Genomic DNA, 14,698 nt, shown 5'->3' with positions numbered 1-14,698 from the left:
AACCAGAGAAATGCAAAATATTTTTCTCTAGTCCATTCTAACCAATTCTATTTTAGATTCCAAGGCAACTGTCAATTTGATACCTGGGTGCCTTTAAGCAGAAGTTTGGACTTGCAATGAATTTAACAGGCTGCGGGCTATTAAATGACTGTTCTCTTTATAACAGCTCCCTCTCCCTTTTGTTTGAAAAATTTAAAATGGAAATCACATAGTCAAAAATTCCTGATTTATTTAGGTTCCTCCTTAACCTCACTCATCCAACCGATTGGGAGAAACAGTGCTTTTAGAAGAATGTCTTAATTTTGGTTTCTCTGGAAGCAAACTCTGAGAAAAGAAATTGAGTACAAGTAGTTGATTTGGAAGGTGATCCCAGGAAACAGTAGTCTAGACGTGGGGAAGAGAAAAACAGAAGGAGTCAATAAAGCCTGTGTAATTAAACAAATTACCACTGTGGGTAACTGAAGCTCATTCCTACTGGAGAACTCCGGGGGCTAGCGTAGAAGACACACCTCCATGCTCTCTCCCTGGAAGAGTGAAAGAGCTGAGGTATTTATAAAGCAACTCCAAAACCATCAGATTTTGGTTGAGAAACGCTGGTGGGGATGTTGTGCAACTTACCAGCAATAGGTCCTTGATTATATCACTTAAGTCCTTTGAATTTCATTTTCTTACGAATGAAGTGGAAACAAGAACATTGCTTCACAAGATTGTGGTAAGAATTCCATGCACTAGTGTGTTAAAGGGGTTTGTAAATTACTAATTTGCCAGACAAATGTTATTTATTATTAATACAGATGAATAACACATGCTCTACACCACCAAGGAGCTTGAAGTCTTATGGAGTTAAGACATAAACATAAATAAATACAGCAGTTCTCCCTTATCCTTGGTTTCACCTTCCACAGTTTTAGTTACCAAAGGTCAATCACAGTCCAAAAATCTTAAATGGAGAATTTCAGAAATAAACAATTCATAAGCTTTAAATTGTGCACTGTTCTGAGTAGCATGATGAAGTTTCACACTGTCCAGCTCCATCTTGCCCAGGTCATGAATCCTCCCTTTGCCCAGAATATCCATGCTGTAGCTGCCACACATCCACTAGTCACTTAGTGGCCATCTCAGTGGTCAGATCGACTATGGCAGTATCGCAGTGCTTGTGTGTTCAAGTAGCCTTTATTGTCCCTAATTGTTCTATTTATTATTAGTTATTATGGTAAATCTTGTACTGTGCCTAATTTATAAATTAAACTTTATCATATGTATGTACAGGGGAAAATGCATAGTATATACAGAGTTTTGTCCTATCCGTAGTTTCAGGCATCCACTGGGGGTCTTGGAATATATTCCCCATGGATAAATGGTGACTACTGCAACTATCAAAGACAATATGTAATCCATGCCATTAGAGAGGAACAAATTTCTCTGATAGTACAATGGATTAAGAACCTAGCTTTTGAGTTCCAACCTTTGCTCTGCTACTTACTAGTTTTGTGACCTTGGGCAATTTACTTGCTCCCTATGAGTCTCAGTTTTCTTAACTACACGATGGGAATGCCAGAACTGTTCATGAAGTTGGTATAAATATTAAATTAGACAATACAGGTAAAGTGCTTAGTGCTTATTAAATGGTGGTATTATCATTCTTATTATTATTTCTGCTGCTACTACTACATGGGACTCACAGGAAGGAGAGATCACTAGTTTGGAATGTGAAGGACTCTGGGAAGTCTCCTGACATGAGGTAGTGAATAATGGAAGTCCTTCATTAACTGTACTTTCTATCATCAATTTCAAGGTATGATTAATCATAAATAAGGTTACATGACTTGGGCATTACAGTCTGTAGAACTATGGAGGCAGACGTGAGAGAGGAAATGCATTTTAAGTATGAGAAATGGAACATGGAAACGAGAAAAGACTGCAGTGTCTCAGACATGTTTTGCAAAGAGTGAGCAGAGTCGTGGGCATGAGGAGGAAGAAGAATGAAGTGGGAGATGGCGTCAGTACAGGGAAGGTCTTGGGGACCAAAGTAAAGCACTGGAGACCCAATTAATGTTTTGAAGAGATGAGTGACTTGCAGTCATTGCTCTCACAGTTTTGCATGCCTGAACCTTCATCCACTCATGTGTGGCCTCTTCAGTCCTGAATCCAGAGCCACCATTGTACTGCCTGGCTTGATTTCCTTCTCCTTCCTCTGTCCTGGGTGCTCCTCTTCCTACTCTCTCACTTGTCTTCTTGCTAGTCTTTGCTAGTGCTGCACTCCTTACCTGGAGTCCCTTTCCCAATTGTGTCCTCCTTAATCACATCTGCCCCAGTCAGCCATGCATTTCCCACAGCGATCCCTTCTGCCTTAGCACTTTCAACACTTTTAGTCTCTACCATCCACTTGACCCATTTCCCAACAAGAGTAAGGCCTTTCAATGCAGAGAATGTATTTTCTATTTTCATATTCCACACAATTTTGGGTTCACAGAGAGTTCTTAGCAAATACTTGGCTGCTGAGACCAGTGGCCATATCTTCCCAAGGGTCTCAGCTTGTGTTTGTTAGGTCAATTGTGTCTTTCTTGAATGCATCTGGTCATAGTCAGCGGAGTAAAATGACGGGCCTGTCTTGACTTCTTCAAAGAAGGTCTGGTGATGTTAAAATTATACGGCTCTGTGAAATGGGACCCATGAAGCTCCAGGTAGCAATTAGGGAAAAAAGACTGATGTTTTCTGTGATATTTTGGATATAACTGTCTTGTGTGCTATTAAATTTCACCTTGATTCACTACTAGCTTTGAACCAGAAGTCAAGAGATCCCATTTTAGTTCCAGATTTTCCATGAACCAGCTATGTGCATTTGGGCCAGTGTTTTCCTCTCTTTACCAGTAATGGCTGTCATTTATTTGACTGGGTGCTAGGTAGTCTGCTAAGTGCTATACATTCATTATCTCAATCTTCACATCACCCCTGTGAGCTGGGTACCACAACTCATCCTGTTTTCAGATGAGTAGAACCAGGTTCCAGTCTGTAAAGTAACTTGCTCAGAGACACAAAACTAGTTAAGTGGCAGAATCAGAACTCAAAGCCCAGGTTGTCTGATTCCAAAGCCTATGAGTTTTAACCACTATGCTTCACTGCCTCAGTTTCTTCAAGACTCTGCATTTTCAGCCTTACATAAAGAGATGGGACTCAGATCTTTAGGATAATTTCTAAGTTGATGACTGTACTCTAGGGTCTCATGTTATTTCAGGCATGAAATAGAGATCTGTAACTTGTAACTCTGCCATCCTCCAGCTTCTAGCTAAGGTTACTCCCTGAGGAAACTCTCACTCTCACTTTGCAGGGTGTGTGTGGTGGGGTGGCTGACCTCTGCTCCCCCCACCACCTCCAGGGCTGGCATGGGACCCAGGACCAGGCTGATCAGCTTATTGTATTCTTGGGCCACAGTGCTTGGTTCAGATTTGACCATGTGATTTAATTCAGGCCAGTAGTAATGGGGCTCAGGATTTTTGTTCTGACTTTGGAGGATAACAAGTACTCATTTGCACTGAAATTGAACCTGGGAAGATGTAGACTCAGAGCTTGTAGCAGTCAGCCACATTGCTGCTTGTGGAATCTGGGAATAAAACAACACAGAACAGAGGAGAGCCAAAAGAGGGAAGGACTGTGTCTTAGTGACATTGTGATATCCCCTGAATCCAGCCCTGTCTGAGGTCAAGGCCTAAGGCTGAACTTTGCAGATAATTGAACCATGTGTTCCTTTTGCAGGGTTCAGTTTTCTGTTTCTGAGCACCAAAAGATAAGAGGAGATCATGATTCTTTTCTTCTTTTTGGCACAAACCTACCAAAATCTGATTGAACAAGCGATCAGGATCACACCCAGCCAGAGTGCATCAGGCCTGGAATCACCTTTAATTATTGTAGGGAATATATTATTACAGTGGATGGAAAAGTACCTAATTTATCATATGATAAAATATCTGTTAAGTGGTACGATGAAACTTTATGACTCCCTTCTGCCAAGAGGCTTCCTGATCATTTGCTTGTCTCCAGAAGACGTTAATTGCTAATTGTCAATGTGCATTTCGAGAAAGTGAGCTGCTGCCTGTGATGCCTGTTAGCTTTCAGTGGCAACTCATGTCTGTCCTCTTCATTTCTCTGTAATTACATTTGAACTTTGAAACGCAAAATCGTTTAGATTGAGGCAATATAATTTGATTGAATGAATTATCTTGTATTTTTACATTAGTCATTATATTTCATTGAATCATGGAATGTTAGGGTCAAAAGAGACCTTTAGAGAATAGATTTTCCAACCTCTCTAATTTAGTAGATGAGGGAAATGGCAGCCAGATGTTGACACTGAGTCACAGGGCAGTGAGAGCCTGTTAGGGACTAGAGTCAAGGTCTCCTGATGAAACCAGGGTAATTTTCACTATACTATACAATCTCTCTTGACCCTGTCCTGATGTGTTACATGAATATAAACTAAAAAAAAGCCCAAGAGACATGCTAAATAAGTGTAGTCTGCCAGATACGAATTTACTCATTGATAGTTCCCCCTCCCCAGTTCTTTTTCCCACCTTCTGTTCTTTCCCTGTGTCAGGGTAAGGGGGTTGAAATGTCTCCTGGGTAGCCGATTCAGTTAGGAAACCTACCAAGAAGTTAATGCAAAGTAAGGTAAAACCTTAGGCACTTGTCCCCACAATTTGTGATGAGTTTTAAGGAATTTGTGATGAGTTGTGGTGCCTAGAAAAGAACAAATTTTTCTATGTGAGATAAGAAAATTCATTTTCTAATTACAGGTTGTTTTTGAGTTTTCATTACGGTAGGTTTGATCCATTCTCTGCCTGGCAATACTGTTAGAACTTCAATTTATATTATTACCCTTGAAAATAAGAAGATCCTAATTATTAATTACATTCTGTAATTTACCTATTTTTCTTTCTTTCTATGTTTGTTTGTTTTTGTTTTTGTTTTTTTGAGACAGGGTCTCACTCTGTCACCCAGGCCGGAGGGCAGTGCCATGATCATAGCTCACTGCAACCTTGACCTTCTGGGCTCAAGCAATCCTCCAACTTTAGCCTCCCAAGTAGCTGGAACCACAGGTATTTTTCTTTTTTTCCAGATTTACATTGTGCACCAAGATTTCAATTATTTCAATGAGAGAGAAGATTAAATTTATTTTGGGATCATTGAGTCCATTGTAGACTAAAGCCACTTAGCAACACTGCAACAATGCTATCTTAATTCATCATTAAGGGTCTCCCTCCTAAAAACTTAATTAGTACACTACTGTCAGTAATTTTTCAGAATAAGAAATCAGAGAAGAATCAGAAGGAGGACCAATAGGAAACTTGGATTTCCTGCTGGATTTATAAGGACACATTTTTTAAAGATGGCTTTCACTTTAGTGACAGTAAATCACTGGAAGTGCTAACAACCATCCCTGAGGTTGGTTAACCAAGGGCATAGACTGTCACTCAGACTCTCAGAGTGAAGAGGGACAGCTGCAGAAATTACCCTTTGAAAATGGACGTGTATAAGTGATGGTCCTTTTCTGTTGTCTCTGAAAATTTACATTGCAATTCATCAGTACAGCGTCAAAGACAAAATTTAGGCTCCTTGAAATTTTGAGCTTTTGATAGACAGGTTTAACGATAAAAAGTGAGAGCCTCAGTTCAGAATTAGAAACATAACTTAGCAATGTATAAAGTTAAATTTTGACACTAAAAAAAAATCACATCACAAATATCTGTTTAATTATTGATTCTTGCTAGAAGTATTAAGGTCATAAGAAGAAGAAAGGTAACTTTGGAAGATATCAAAATGAGGCCCAGTGTAACTTTTCCTAAAGTAAAATGACTGGGAGGTGATTGTACATTTTTTTAAACAATTAAGCAAGTGATAATACTGATGCTGATAAACTGGGTTTCTAACCTAAGGTGATAATCTTAGGACTCAGTTCTTTTTTATGGAAGATCTGTTGAGAGCTTAGCGGATGTCTTTTAGAAAATGTTAAATCCCTGTAAAAAGTTATGTCAAGCCAATAGGAAAACTCCCCACTCTCTGCTAGCAGTAAAGGATACTTAATGGACTTGAAATGTTAAAGGTGAATGGACAAGTTTACTGCTGATTTAGTGTCCTGTCTCTGCCGAGTTCTAAAGCTTCGTGTAGTAAAGAAAGGAAGGGCCTTTTAATAGGAACTGCCCCATTGGAGCTGTGGATGGGGGCCGAATGAGGGCAAGGGACTGGGCAGGGTGGCCGTTTAACACAGGTGGCAGGTGTTATGAAGATGGCTGTATTAACAGTGCAGAAATGCCCTCCCGAGCCTTTTCACAAAACCACTATCACAAAACACCACCACAACAAAAACCAGCCAGGACAGTGAAAAAATGGAAAAATGCCAGATTGTAGGCCCCCAGTCACATCTGACAGGTGGGCACAATGCCAACCCTTCCTGAGGACCCTCCCAGCCTCCAGGGCTCCTCAGGGCCCACAATTCTACAAGAGTATGGCACTCTAGAGTTGGCCTTTTCTGCTGTCTGTGCCATTATGTTGACCCATGTTTGAAGAAGAAATAATTAATGCAATCTTCAACAAATCCTTATTGGACACCTATTCAGTAGCATCCTACAGTTCTTAAAAAAGCATCCAAATATGGCCGGGCGCGGTGGCTCACGCCTGTAATCCCAGCACTTTGGGAGGCCGAGGCGGGCGGATCACGAGGTCAGGAGATCGAGACCATCCTGGCTAACACGGTGAAACCCTGTCTCTGCTAAAAATACAAAAAAATTAGCCGGGCGCGGTGGTGTGCGCCTGTAGTCCCAGCTACTCGGGAGGCGGAGGCAGGAGAATGGCGTGAACCCGGGAGGCGGAGCTTGCAGTGAGCCGAGATGGCGCCACCACACTCCAGCCTGGGCGACAGAGCGAGACTCTGTCTCAAAAAAAAAAAAAAAAAAAGCATCCAAATATGGATTAATATAACTACATTTTCTCACTGATACAGTGGTAGATTGTAGGCCTCTGATCCAACTAGTTGATTACATTCCAAATAGTTAAAACTCTTCACTTTGAATATTACATAATTAATGCAAATCTTAAATACTGGGTGAACACCTATTGGGTGGCAGATTTTATTGCCTCACACCCCAGAAAGACTCTTTATTTATTGAGCAATGATGACATTAGATTAATAAGAAGAACATAGTCACTGCCATTTGGGAGTTTACAGTTCAGTGAGGAGACAGGCAATAAGCAAGTAAACAAACAGAGAATTTACAAATTGTTGTAAGTACTAAGAAGGAAACAAACAGGGCTCAATATTAGAGGACATTAGGAGAAAGAAGAAAGCTGAAACCAAGAGATGGACCATTACTTGTGCAAGACCAGCCAAGAAGTTAGTGATGGAAAGGAGATTTTAGAATCTATAAGCAATTCCTGAGCTCTATGTCCCAGGTATTGTTCTAGGCACTGGTGGTATAGCAGCAAAAGCAACACAGACTAAAATCTTTGCCTGAATGGACTTTTAATTTTAGTTTGGAGATATAGATCACAAATAAATGAGCAAACAAAAACATATAGTATGCTTATGTTTCTAATTACTATGGAGAAATTAAGCAAACCAGGGAAGGTGGATGAAGAGTGCCAGGTGGCGGTGACTTGCTCTTTTAAGTACTTTGATCAGGAAAGCCTCACTATTAAAGTGACATTTAAGCAGATACCTGAAAGAAGTGAGGGAATGAGCCATGCAGGTATCTCAAGGAAGAGCACAGTAGACCTGCTTTGTCTAATATGGTATGCACTAGCAACATGTGGCTGTTTACATTTAAAATAAATAAAACACATACAATTAAAAACTCAATTCCTCAGTTGCACTGGCCGTATTTCAAGTGCCCAAAAGCCACAGGTGCCTGGTAGCTACTGTACCTAAAACAGATCTAGAGCAGATCTAGAACAGCACAAATCTAGAATATTTCCATCATGATAGAGAGTTCTATTGGATAGACAGAGGAACTAACCAGTGCACAAAGGCTTTCAGAGGAAAGAGGGTGTGAAGTGTTTCAACAATGGCAAGAAGACCGGCACAGTAAGAGTAGAGGACTGACTGAGAGAATTGGAGGGCTTGAGGTCTCAGAGGTAGCTGGCAATGATAGGAGCACAACTGAGCCTCGAAAGCAGTTGTAAGAATCTGGGCTTTCACTCAGAGTGAGGTGGGAAATCACTGGAAGGTTTTGAGCTAGGGAATTCCATGCTTAGTCTTACATTTAAGGGGATCATTCTAGCCTAGGGTCAAGGGCAGGAGCAAGGGGACCATTTAGGAGTCTCTTGTAGTCAACCAGGCAAGAGATGATAGTGAATTGATCCAAACCAATCAGAGTCTGGATATTTTTAAGGCAGAGCCAAGAGAATTCACCAATATTTCAAGTGAGAGGTGATGGTGGCATGGATTGGGTGTGTGTCATTGGAGGTAGTGAAAGTGTTGGATTCTGATTTTGCACCAACGTTAGAGCCAACAGGATTTGCCAGTAGAGCAAATGAATGATATGAAGGGAACAGAAGAGGCCAGGATGAGTCCAAGATTTGAGACTCAGACACAATGAAGGTGGATTTGCCTTTAACAGATATGGGGAAGTTTGGGGGTAGAGTACGTTTGGGGGAAAAATTAGGAGTTCGGCTTCAAACATGTTAACCTTAAGAGGCTTATTAGAAATCAGGGTACAGATGCATATTAAAGACTAGAACTCAGGAGAGAGGTGTGAATTGGAGGTAGAAATTTCAACCATGAATGTGCTGGTGACAATCAAAGCCCTGAGACTGGAGTGTGTGTGGATGGAGGTGTGGGGACTGTGTCTTGGGGTACTCCACAGTGAAGAGTTTGGGGAGATAAGGAGAAACCAGCAAAAGGGCTGAGAAAGACTGGTCTGTAATGCAGGTGGAAAATCAAGAGGGTGTGCAGTCCCAGACGCCATGGGAAGAAACTGTTTCCAGGAGGAGGGAATGATCAACTGTGTCAAATGCTGCTCACCTTTCAAGTAGGATGAGGCCTTTAAAGCAAAATCATTCAGTTTAGCAGCATGGAAACCATTGGTGTCTTTTTCAAGATCAGTTTCAGGGAAGTGGATTCAAAAGAGTATGGGAGGGGATAAACTAGACAGTTTGCTTTAAAGGGCAGCTGAGAAATAAGGTGGTAGCTAGAGGGAAAACTGGGTCAAGATTGTTTTGTTTTGTTGAGATGTAAGAAATTACAGCACACTTGAATGCTGACGAGGATAATTCAGTAGAGAGGGAAAATTTAATTATGCATGAAAGAGAGGGACCAATTGCTAGGGAAATATCCTGAAGTAGGCAAGAGGGGATGGCATCTACTGCACAATTGTGGGGAATTAATTTAGGTAGAAGCAAGGACAAGTCCAGGAAGCAAACAGGAGTAACAGGAGGGAAGGCAGGGCATATGGACACAAATGCAGGTGGGAGGGTAGATGTGGCTATGAGAACATACAGAATTTCTCTTCTGACTGTGTCTATTTTCTCCATGAAATAAGGAGAAAGGGCATTCATTAGCTGGGAGTAAGGGAATGGGAGGAGTTGTGATGTCAGGGGAAACAGAAAGCGTGAAATACCTCTCTTAGGAAAGGGGGAGAGGGAATGGACTGGGGGATGCAGTAGGATTACTGGGTACTGCTATAACCCTTTTGAGGTTCACAATCGTTAACTTAAAGGCAGAACATTTCTAATAGTTGTAGTTTTCTTTCCCCAGCCATTTCAGCTACACAGGTATAAATTCAGGATTGGTAAAAAGTTGGATTTACCTAGAGTAGCGTTTGGTTGGAGAACATGAAAACAATAAAGGGCAAAGAAGTGGGGGTTGTATACACATCAAGGAATGACACACCTGACATAGAAGCTGGGTAATAAAGAAGTGAGGACATACAAGGTTTAAAGGACAGGAAAATGGCTTTAGAATAGTGGACTGCTTGTCCTGGTTGGGAATGAAGAATCATAGGAGGCAATGGATCTGCTTTCCAGAGTGGAATATTTGAAATTGAGAGTATGGAGGGTTGTTAGGAATGATGAGGTCCAGAGAATGACTGTTGGGTAAGTGGCTGAGATTGTGTGTGGGACAAGGTCATTGGAAGACAGGAAGGAAGTCAAGGAATTAAGATGCCATGCAACTGGAAGGATTCTCTACATCAATATTAAAGTCATCAGGAATGATGACAGGAGTAGTATTGGAGAAAGCAGCAGTAAGTCAGGACCTAAGAGCTCCAAGAATAATGGGGAGTAACAGGGATCTGTAGAAGCCTGTAATAAGAACTAGTAGTAAGGGGTAAAGCCAGATCTTGGGGTGTTTATAGAGGGGGGGAGGAGAAAGGTCTTTAAGTAGAAGGAAGCATAGGATGCCTTAGAACCCTATTCCTTCCTTAAATGCCTTTATCTTCACCTAACTACCATAAATACCTTTTCCCCACTGGGTCAGGGGAAAGAGCTGGGTTGGCACCAGACAGAGTTGGCACTGCTCATGATTTTTTGTCAGTTGAGAAGAAATTGTGTTCTTATAATATTCCTGGGTCTCAAGGTTGTGAAGCCACATGATTGCAAAGATGCCAGAGGGAACATGGCCCATTGGTGAAAGTTTTCAGTTCTAGAATCAGAAAACCTATATCCAACCTACCTTTCTCCACTTTCAGTGTGACATTGGGCAAATCACTAAATCTATTTTTGTTCTCCATGTTCTCATCTGTGTGATAGAGTTAATAGTAGCAATCCTTCCAATTGCATGGCATCTTAATCTATTTTATCAAATTGTAGTGAGGATTAAAGGAAATAATTTACACTAAGGGCCTTGAATGTAGGATGTAACTGGTAAGTTTCAGCTATTGTCAGTGATATTCAGATTGTGATGTTTATCTTTACTCAGCAAAATGTACTTTGCAAAGTACATTCATTCCTAGATTGGGAACTGGTTGGTTCCTTGCAGATACTGGACTTGTAATTCAGGTAGGTGTCACCACAAGTGAAGGCCTCCTAGATTTCCCAAACAGGACTTCTTCCCAGGCTGGCCTAGTGGATCATCTGTCCTCTATTCAAGAGTTGAGAAATCTCCAAACTGCTTTCCGTAGTTGTTGAACTAATTTACATACACACCATCAGTCTATAAGTGTTCCCTTTTCTCTGCAGCCTCGCCAATATCTGTTATTTTTTTTACTTTTTCATAGTAGCCATTCTGACTGTTGTGAGATGCTATCCCATTGTGGTTTTGACTTGCATTTCTCCATGATTAGTGATGTTGATCATTTTTTTCATGTTTAAAAAACATAAATCATTCTACCAAAAGATACATGCACTTTTATGTTCATTGCAGCACTGTTCACAATAGCAAAAACAGGGAATCAATCTAGATGCCTACAAATGGCAAATGGGATAAAGAAATTGTGGTATGTATACACCATGGAATACCATGCAGTCATAAAAAAGAACAAAATCATGTTCCTTGCAGCAACATGGATACAGCTGGAGGCCATTATCCTAAGCAAATTAACACAGGAACAGAAAACCAAATACCACATGTTTTCATTTATAAGTGGGAGCCAAACAATGAATAGACATGGACATAAATATGGGAATAAAAGACACCAGAGACTGCTATAAGAGGGGGTGAGGAAGGGTAACAACGGTGGAAAAACTAATTATTGGGTACTGTGCTCATTACCTGGGTGATGGGATCAATCGGACCCCAAACCTCAGTATCACACAATGTACCCTGCACATGTACCCCCTGAATCTAAAATAAAAATTGAAATAAAAAAAGCAGGTTGAAAGGAGAATTTGCTTATGACCTTGAGCAAACCATTTAATCTTTTGAATGTTAGTTTTGGTATCTGTAAATTGAGATAATAGTACGTCTCTGATCTAACTCAGGTACCCAATAAATATTTGCTGAATCAATCAGTCAGTTAATTTGCCACTACTTAGAGGAAGCCTACCTTTACAGCCTTATTTCTAACACTCCCCACCTTGAAATCCATGCTGTAGTCATGCCAGACTATCTGCACATCCAAGAACACACCATTTACTTACACATCTCTGTCCTTTGGCTGTACTGCTCTGTCAACTGGAATTTCATCCTTACATTTCCAAACAGCAACATTCTGCTTTTCTTAAAGGACCAGTAATGAAATAATCTCCTTTTTATACCTTCTCGTTGTCTTCATTGAATTATTCAGTCTCTGCTTTCCCCCTCCAAGGCATTCTGCATATAGAGTTATATTTGTATTGACCATAGCCTCATATTATAGTAGGGAATATAGGTGTTTTCATTATTAAAAGATGGATTCTTTATGGGGAAAGATGAGTCTTCCTTATAATTGCACCTCCAAAGGCTAGCTCAGTACTTCAAAACTAGAACATGCCTGATAAATGTTGGCTAGATATATAGGTTATAAGCAGGCTCTGTGTTGGTTATTTTACATCCATTTTCTTTCAGATTTTTATAGTAGTATCCCATAGGGATAATTACTATTATTATCTCAGCTTTGCAGACGAGGTTAAATTCTTATCCAAGGTCTCAGTTAGTAACTGGCAGAGCCTCTATTTGACCCTAGACAGTTTGATTCCAGAGCCCATAATCCTGAGAATGCAGCTACTAAAATGGGGGTTTTAAATACAGAACTCTCATTTTGGGCATCTCTCGTGTTTCAAGATGCCAACTTTGCAAATCATTTTTGTGAAAAATAGGATTTGCTGAAAATGTGCAGTGCAGAAGTCTGCCATCTATTCTTACATCAGTATGGTTATTTGCTGTCTCTCAATTTTATTTCTTTAGGAATAAACTTACTTCTTTTAATCTCTTCATTAAAACTTAATTTTCAACTCCCAGAGCTACTGTGTTTCGAGAGAGAGTCGGCAAAAAAATGCATAAAAGAGGAATTGGAAGAACAGGATAATTAGAAAGAGTGGTGTGCAGCTGGGCCTATTTCTATATCCATGATTTGGTAGAAGCAGATCCTAGCAGGTCATAGAAGAGCATCATTTGATGTTTTCTTTTTATTTCTGCAAAATTCCCCATCCATTCTCTCTTCCTCTGAACTACTGACATAGGAATCTAGATTACACAATTTAGTATTTGATTTCGTGGTGTCTAGAGGTTTTGGGGCTGCAAGATTTCCTAAAATTCTAAGATTTTAGAAAGTTGGAGCTAAGAGAGCTTATACATCATTTGTCCGAGTCTATCATTTTATTTATTTATGTATTTTATTATACTTTAAGTTCTAGGGTACATGTGCACAATGTGCTGGTTTGTTACATATGTATACATGTGTTATCTTGCTGTGCTGTACCCATTAACTCATTATTTACATTAGGTAAATAATGTAATTGTATTCCTCCTAATGCTATCCCTCCCCCCTCCCCCCACCCCATGACAGGCCCTGGTGTGTGATGTTCCCCTCCCTGTGTCCAACTGTTTCCATTGTTCAATTCCCACATATTAGTGAGAACATGTGGTGTTTGGTTTTATGGTCCTTGTGATAGTTTGCTCAGAATGATGGTTTCCATCTTCATCCATGTTCCTACAAAGGACATGAACTCATCCTTTTTTATGGCTGCATAGTATTCCATGGTGTATATGTGCCACATTTTCTTAATCCAGTCTATCATTGATGGACATTTGGGATGGTTCCAAGTATTTGCTATTGTGAATAGTGCTGCAATAAATATACGTATGCATGTGTCTTTATAGTAGCATGATTTATAATCCTTTGGGTATATACCCAGTAATGGGATGGCTGGGTCAAATGGTATTTCTGGTTCTAGATCCTTGAGAAATTGCCACACTGTCTTCCACAATGGTTGAACTAGTTTACAGTCCCACCAACAGTGTAAAAGTGTTCCTATTTCTCCACATCCTCTCCAGCACCTGTTGTTTCCTGACTTTTTAATGATCGCCATTCTAACTGGTTTGAGATGGTATCTCATTGTGGTTTTGATTTGCATTTCTTTGATGGCCAGTGATGATGAGCATCTTTTCATGTGTCTGTTGGCTGCACAAATGTCTTCTTTTGAGAAGTGTCTGTTCATATCCTTTGCCTGCTTTTTGATGGGGTTGTTTGATTTTTTTCTTGTAAATTTAAGTTCTTTCTGATTCTGGATATTAGCCCTCTGCCAGATGGGTAGATTGCAAAAATTTTCTCCCATTCTGTAGGTTGCCTGTTCACTCTGATGGTAGTTTCTTTTGCTGTGCAGAAGCTCTTTAGTTTAATTAGATCCCATTTGTCAATTTTGGCTTCTGTTGCCATTGCTTTTGGTGTTTTAGACATGAAGTCCTTGCCCGTGCCTATGTCCTGAATGGTATTGCCTAGGTTTTCTTCTAGGCTTCTTATGGTTTTAGGTCTAACATGTAAGTCTTTAATCCATTTTGAATTAATTTTTGTATAAGGTGTAAGGAAGGGATCCAGTTTCAACTTTCTACATATGCCTAGCCAGTTTTCCCAGCACCATTTATTAAATAGGGAATCCTTTCCCCATTTCTTGTTTTTGTCAGGTTTGTCAAAGATCAGATGGTTGTAGATGTGTGGTATTATTTCTGAGGGCTCTGTTCTGTTCCATTGATCTATATCTCTGTTTTGGTTCCAGTACCATGCTGTTTTGGTTACTGTAGTCTTGTAGCATAGTTTGAAGTCAGGTAGCGTGATGCCTCCAGCTTTGTTCTTTT

The 14,698-nt window shown here is 40.2% G+C and overlaps 2 protein-coding genes across 9 annotated transcripts in view; one reads left to right on the top strand and one right to left on the bottom strand.

Moving 5' to 3' along the window:
• SUMF1 (sulfatase modifying factor 1) overlaps positions 1–14,698 on the top strand; it is a 696,570-nt gene that overhangs the window by 591,587 nt on the left and 90,285 nt on the right. The window contains exon 10 of one of the 3 annotated variants that reach the window (XM_055109476.2): positions 4,976–7,398. The exons of the other annotated variants lie outside the window; for them this stretch is intronic. Within the exon in view, the coding sequence (XP_054965451.1) occupies positions 4,976–5,037 (62 nt within the window). The 3' untranslated portion in view covers positions 5,038–7,398. Of the gene's footprint in view, positions 1–4,975; positions 7,399–14,698 lie in introns of those variants that run through there. 3 annotated transcript variants of the gene reach the window in all.
• Positions 1–14,698, bottom strand: part of LRRN1 (leucine rich repeat neuronal 1) — a 257,800-nt gene that overhangs the window by 174,965 nt on the left and 68,137 nt on the right. The window lies entirely within an intron of this gene.

The sequence above is a fragment of the Pan paniscus genome, chromosome 2, assembly GCF_029289425.2.
Source record: "Pan paniscus chromosome 2, NHGRI_mPanPan1-v2.0_pri, whole genome shotgun sequence".
Classification (NCBI taxonomy): Eukaryota; Metazoa; Chordata; class Mammalia; order Primates; family Hominidae; genus Pan; species Pan paniscus.
The sequence above is the reverse complement of the archived record's forward strand: the minus strand, read 5'-3'. Positions and strand labels throughout refer to the sequence as shown.